Here is a 7,014-nt window from a genome sequence, read left to right as displayed (position 1 = left end):
CCCCCCCAATAAAACAGACGCCATCCGACTCCTCCCGTGGACCGGCCGTGACTCATGGCGTTCCAGGGGACAGGTGTCCGCCGTAGGACAGAGACCCTGTCTCACCTGACAGAGGAGGCATCAGCCCCACAGCAGCAGTTTGTGGCACCATGTTCATCAGTATCAGGTGACGACCCGTCCTCTCCGTCCTCGAGTCCGAACACAAACTGGAAGACGAACCGTAACGTCCTTCCACATGTTTCAGAGCAGAATAATTCTTCCTGTTTCAGGTGATTGGATCTGATTTCTGTAGAAAGTAAAAACAGTGTTATGTGTTCGTGTGATATTAGTTGGACGTGCACGTCCTCTCTGTGGCCATCTAGTGGCCGAGTTCATCATCACACCTGATTTTTAATGTTTGGTACTTATTGTCTGGACTGTCCTGTGGTTCATCTCGAGGGTTTTATCCTAAAGAATAAACTTGTATCATCATCAGTTGATCTTAATCATAATTTGATTAACTGAGTAATTATTAGAAATAGACGTAGAGATCAGCTGTGACTGATCGTCACTGTCACATGAAGCTCTGGTGTCTCTCTTTCGTTTCCAGAAATCATTTCATCGAAAAGAAAGAAGAAAGTAGAAAAGGAGAAGACGAGAAGACGGACAGATGCAGAAGACGAAGACAGGAAAGCGTCTCTGAGAGGTTTTCAGTTGGGTGTTTTTAAACCGTGGTGACCTCTGACCTCTGAAGGCCGGCGTCTCTCCTGACGACGATCCATCAGCAGCTAATGGAGATCTCAGCTAATGGAGGATGAAGACGGACGACTCTCTTCCTCTTCCTCGTCTGTCCTTCACTTTTTTCTTCTCATTCTTCAACCAGTTTTTACTTCCTGGTCTCATTTTCTGTTTCTCACTTTCTTTTCTTTCTTTTTCCTGTCGTTTCCTCTTCTCTTTTCTTCAGGTCTCTCTCCTCTCTGTCCTCTCGTTTCTGTTTTTCTTCATCTACATGTTTCTCTCCTTCTCTTCCCACGCTCCGTCCTCATCTTCTGCTGTATTTGTTTTTCTTCTCATGCGATTATCTTTTTGGTTGTTTTTATTTTGAACGTCAGTTAATGTGCTGGAAACTTTCCTCATAATTTCCTAAAACTGATCTGGTGTTTGTTTCCAGCACAGTCTGGTGCTGATCAGAGGAGAGCTGAAGTTCCCACTCGTGTATCTCAGTTTAAGGAGAACAGGTAAATAAAGAGTCACAGAGGAAGATCAACGCCAACATCTTTTCTTTTTCCTCTCTCTCATCTTTATTTCTCGTCTCCTTCCTCATCATTATCTCTTTCTCTCTGTTCCCCTCCTCTCATCCCTCTCTCTCTTCATGAATACATGTTGTATTATTAAAGAGGAAGTGACTGAGAGAACAAGAGAAGAGCGAGTTAGATGCGAAGCATGAAAATGAAAGGATGAACTTCTTCACCTCCTCTCTCTCTCTCCCCCTCTGACAGATGGCAGGTCATTAGACCGATGTCACGGCGACTGATGGATGATTGGTCCCTTCGGGGAGCGCCCATCATCCGGCTCGTGTGATTGGCTCCCTGACAGCTTGAGGGAAATCTCCCCTCTGCTCGGCCGATCTACAGTTACACCCGGGAGAGAGAGAGAGAGAGTTATTCGTTAGTTGAAACACCAGCTCGTCCCGTCACTGTCGAAAAAGTTTTAAAACTTTATTCCAGAAAGAAAATCTCAGTGAAACGAATCAGAAGTTAAAAGTGTTTTTCTTTAAAGAAATAAAGATCAGCAGGAGGTTACAGGTACGTTTACTCAAGTACTGGACCTGAGTACAACTTCCAAGGTTCGTTACTCAGAACATCAGGGAGGCTTCATCGGGACCTGTTGATTGGATGAACCATCTGTGTATCTTCAACTTCAACCAATCAGATTCTTCCTCCTTCCCGTTAGCGGAGCCAGTCGGTGGATAAAACTGAAAACCGACGCTGTAGCAGCATCTATGCTAAACTCTTTAGGAGCCGCCGTTGTTGTTAACGAGCAGTCGCTTCACGCTGTCATCACTCCTAAGACACGCCCACATCCCCGCCCTCACAGGACGCCGATTGGTCCAAACCACAAGCGATCATCTTGGACCCTGACCAGATGGAAATATCAATAACTGCATGGTCATAAAATCCATGTTTAACTGAGAAGAGTTTGAAGAAGAAGAGACTTCCTGTTTTCATGGTGTTCAGGTGTCTGCTCCTGACGAACATTATGGTTCTGGAGCCGATCCCTCCAGAACCTTTGACCAAAGGGATTCAGGAGTCCTGGTTTGGCAGGACTCGGGACCTGAACCCAGATCTCCAGCGACCACCTTCGCACGAGAACCCAACGCTTTGCCAGTGAATATGATCCCGGCAGCATTTACGTTTCCTCTGAGATGCATTTGGCAAAACAGTTGAGTAGGATATAAATGTAATTTGTAGACGGGGTTGATCCCGACTGAGACTCCAAACATTAAACTTCACAGCTGAACCTTCAAACACCCACAGAGAGGGGAGACAGAAACGCAGCTTCAAGAGATTTAAAAGCCATTTTTGAAAAGTTCGTAGCCAAAGTTCAGAAGTTTTTTTGCTCTGACAATAAAATAAAAGTTTGACCGTGGCACAAAAACACTTTGAACCAACAAGAGAAAGAAATCAAGAAGATAAAATGTAGGAGAAAACGGGTGGAAGGAAAGAAGTGGAGAAACCAGATGAAGAAAGCTCGGAGGTGGAGGCCTGAGGAAAAGGAAAAGCAGAGTGATGTGACTGACGGGTCAGAGACCAACAGGAGGAAGGAAGGGGATGAGCGGATGGTGAAAGTGCAGACTTGGCAGCAGAGTTTTTTCCAGACACCTGTCTAGGATTTCATTTGAAGGATGTGTTCAGCCGCACACTGACTGACAGACAGCACACAGACCACATCCACCACGCTCTCCTCTCTTTACTAATACTTAAAGGAACTGGAGGCGTACGTGATCGAACTCTGACAGAGTAATTATTCCCCAAACTGTAATCTCAGAAAATGTTCCGCCTGGATTGAAAACGCTGTTGTGCAGGAATATATTACATTTCTCCCTCTGCAGACCGGGATCAGGCGGAGCAGCTGCTTCTGCTCATGTGCTCCTTTTAATAAAAACATGTTTAACCTGTAAATGTTTCATCGTAAACTTTTCCAAACGGACAAAGACACGGGAATGTGTCCCACAGCTGCACAACGCTTTAAAATTAAATTATCTCGTCACTTTTCATTCTGGGGAACACAGTGGAGCGTTTAGCAGCTAAAGAGCCAGATGTTTCCGTCAGCAGCTGGTGGAGACCAAACACGGAGCTGAAAGAGCGGGAACACTGGACCGAGATTCACCAGGTGACGAGTCATCATGTTGCTGTGTGACGGCCTCCACCTGCCCGGGGGTGTGGTGGAGGAGATACTCTGAGGAACAGGGTTGAGACAGGTGCATCAGCTGGTCCAACGCTGTCTCTCACCTGGACTCTTCCTCACCAGAGTTCACACGTCTTCCTCTGTCCTCCGTTGTCTCACTGCTGATGACTGAGCGCCAGTGTTTGTAACATTAGATCATGTATGACGTTTTATATTGGTAATGAAATGACAAGCTAACGCTGGAAATGAAAGGATGCGCTATCAGCTAGCTAACATTACTTAGCTAAACTGTAACCTCGGGCTAAAGTTAGAAACTAGCTAACATTAGTTAGCTAAACTGTAACCTCGGGCTAAAGTTAGAAACTAGCTAACATTACTTAGCTGAACTGTAACCTCGGGCTAAAGTTAGAAACTAGCTAACATTAGTTAGCTAAACTGTAACCTCGGGCTCTCTCTGGGTACATTTCCAGGATTTATTGTTTCATTACATTGTGTAAATGTGACTCGTCCACTAAGTTGTTCCTTGATTCTTCACTGACGCTGCACAGATGAGTTTCTCTGGGAATAGTTGGTGAAACCTTCGCTCTCTTCAGACCTTCAGCTGGAGGAAAAGCTCCGTGTCGTTTGTCACAGACGGTCGCTGGTTTCCAGGTCCAGGCGGGAGGCTGAGAGGAGATTTATAGGTCAGGGGTTAGTGTTGGGTCGTCTGGGGAGGCCGCAGACCCCGACTCGTTTCAGACCAAAGAGGAAAAAGAAAAGCTCGGTGACGTCCCTCATAAATAAATAAGAGCTAAAAGGCCTGCGCAGACCCGCTGGACGTCCCAAAGCTCAGGACGGCATTGTTAAATTTGACAACAATGGAATTTAAGTACGGCGACCCGCAGGGGCCACAACTCAGAGAGACGGAGCATCCTGCTTCCTGTTCAGTCTTCAAAGCAGAGCGAGGTCAGAGAGACAGAGACGCTTAGAAATCACAAATCAAGAGTTTTTGTCCAGAATGGGGCAGAAAAAATAAAATCACATCCAGCTGAAATGAATTCTTTAAAGCGCTAAAAAAGTCTCATGTGACCGACAGGAAACACACGGCCCCCTCAGCCTGGCTCATCTTTAGCTGGATTAAAATGCTGCGGTGGCCAATCAAATGCATCTAAACACACATTCCTTTTAGATTACTGTGAAGTTCAGCTCTAGGATTATGAGACAGCGGGGCCCTGAGCACAGACCAGGGTCAGGACAGTTTAAAAGACTAAATGAATTACAAAGAAAAAACTGAACCAATATGAAACTGGATCTCGTTCCCTTAATTCAGGAATTTGTATCTATTCATAATTACTAATTATCTTCTTTTCTTCTTTTTGTTTCCAGAAAACTGAAGCTGAGGTTTTATGAGCAGATGAAATCTGTATCATCAAAGTTGTTATTGATAAATGCAGTGAATCCGTCTCACGTCCTGACGAGAGCGAGTCCACGTGGAGAGGACAAGCAGAGCAAAGGTTATTCAAACCACCGGCCTCAAACCGGGACAGTCCTCCTCACATAGAAACAAACCTGGAAATAAAACGTTCACTGACAGAAAACAACTTCCTGTGTTCAGCTCTGACTGAGTGAACGAGTTTCCTTCACGCTGATCCTTTAACACAGAGCGGAGCGGCAAACAGGACGGACGACTGGACGGGACTGCAGTTATTCTCAGGTGAGTGCTGCCACCTGGTGGATGACAGAAGTCACAGACTCGACTTCTCGTCCTGTTTAATAACTGCTGGTTGTTTAAATAATATAAATGAAATAATTCTATACGTTATTATATCATATGGGCTGTACAACATAAACATCACATGTATCAGCTGGTGTTTTTAGTTCCTTCTATGTTCTTAAGCTCATTATGTTTGTTGTAGCTTATTATTCATTATTCATACATAATTATATATATACACACAATGTGAAGTATTGCTATTACATTTATTTTGACAGCCACAGGAAGCTCATCCAGCCCCGCCACACACAAACATAACCCGATCAAAAGATATATAAAAAGAATTAAACACCTGGGGATCTTGCTGCAGGTGTTTTCTGTTTTTATCCATTAACACAATAAACAAACTGTAAAAAGTCAAGGGGCCTGGATACTTCCTGAAGTGTGTGAATGTTTTCTTTAGGTTCTGTGAGTTGTATTTTATTTGATGTCTCTTCAGTCTGAATCTTACTGTAACATTTTAAAAAGGTCTGAAGATTTCATTTTTACTGAAGCATGAGGATTTTTAAAATTCACGTTTACATCTAAAGATTTCGCTTTGAATGCGATTAAAAAAACATTTGTAGACTCAAACACGTGGAAGAAATCAGTGTCAACTTTGATCCGTTTCATACAAACTAAAACACAACTTTAATAATTACAAATTCTGCTTTTATTGACCGAAGAGAAAAGACGATGATGAGTTTAATGTGACGGATGAAGAGCAGCTTCAGAGTTTACAAAGTGTTTAAGGCACTTTAACGACAGAGCTCAACACAAACTGAATCATTAATGTTCCCTCGTTACAAACACAATACAACGATAAAAACATTAGATCATGATGACAGTTCAATCAGCTGGTTGATGATGTCACTGTTTTACCTGATGAAAACAAACAGCTGACACGTTCAAATCTGCTGCTGTGTCTGCAGGTGCGACTGTGTTAGCATGCTAACATTAGCACTGAACGCAGAGTCCAGCTGAGGGCGGAGAGTTATTAGTTCTGCACAAACCAAACTAATGGACAAATTCAAATGTGACCTGATGGAGGCGCCAGAGGAAAAGTCAGAGGATCATCAGAGTCCAGAGACGCCAACACGGCTAAAACAGATCTGGTCTCAGCACAGATCGGGATCCAGACCTGATGGAGGACTGAGAATGTTTGATTTTCTGACAGGAAGTGAATGTAAAGACAGAAGCAGGGTTCATGTTCTACGTGTGAAATCACTCGTTTGTGCCGTTTAACAACAGCTGAGCTTCTCATAATAAAAACTACGAGGAAGAATTATCCTGGAGTTTCAGTTTCAGTCCTGATCCTGGAGGATTATTGATCCTCAGCTGTTAGAAACACACTCCCTGTCTCTCACACACACACACACACACCTCCTCCCTCCCTCCCTCAGAGCTTGGCCTTGGCCTGGAAGAAGCTCATGACGGCGTTGAAACACTCGTCCGACATCCAGCGGCCAATCAGACACTCCACCTCTGCGTCATTTACTGCGTAGAGACGCTCCTTCTCCACCGAGCGGATCAGCTGCTTGGAGAACGCCAAAGACTGACAGAGACGGAGACAGAGACAGAGACAGAGGACATGAAATTTAATTCAGTTATTTTAAAAACATAAAAATAATCTACGCGCTGGTCGACGTGTGACTGATGACTTCACTGAGCAGGACAGGTGATGGAAGTCATGATGCCTTCACTGTCTGCTGCCCATAGGGGGAGTCATTAACTGTGGTGTGTGTGTGTGTGTGTGTGTGTGTGTGTTTACATTGCGGGGCAGCTTGGCGTAAGCCTTCAGTCTGGTCCAGACCTCCGACTGGAAGCTGCTGTCGGGGAAAACCTCAGTGACCAGACCCAGTTCACAGGCCTGAGCCGCCGTCAGCCTCTTATTG

General features: G+C 44.6%; 1 protein-coding gene across 1 annotated transcript in view; it reads right to left on the bottom strand.

Annotated features, from left to right (window-relative positions):
• Positions 1 to 5,769: 5,769 nt before the first annotated feature.
• The window catches only part of LOC111650806 (enoyl-CoA delta isomerase 2-like), a gene marked incomplete at its 5' end in the record, with an annotated part of 3,835 nt that continues 2,590 nt past the window's right edge, over positions 5,770 to 7,014 (bottom strand). Inside the window, 2 exons of the mRNA XM_023400725.2 lie at positions 5,770 to 6,674; positions 6,891 to 7,014. The exon at positions 6,891 to 7,014 is cut by the window's right edge and continues 18 nt beyond it. Coding sequence (XP_023256493.2) covers positions 6,519 to 6,674; positions 6,891 to 7,014 — 280 coding nt within the window. The remainder of the gene's footprint in view (positions 6,675 to 6,890) is intronic.

This window comes from Seriola lalandi, unplaced genomic scaffold (genome assembly GCF_002814215.2).
Source record: "Seriola lalandi dorsalis isolate HSWRI2012SDOR001 ecotype SW California unplaced genomic scaffold, Sedor1 jcf7180002052932, whole genome shotgun sequence".
Classification (NCBI taxonomy): domain Eukaryota; kingdom Metazoa; phylum Chordata; class Actinopteri; order Carangiformes; family Carangidae; genus Seriola; species Seriola lalandi.
The sequence above is the reverse complement of the archived record's forward strand: the minus strand, read 5'-3'. Positions and strand labels throughout refer to the sequence as shown.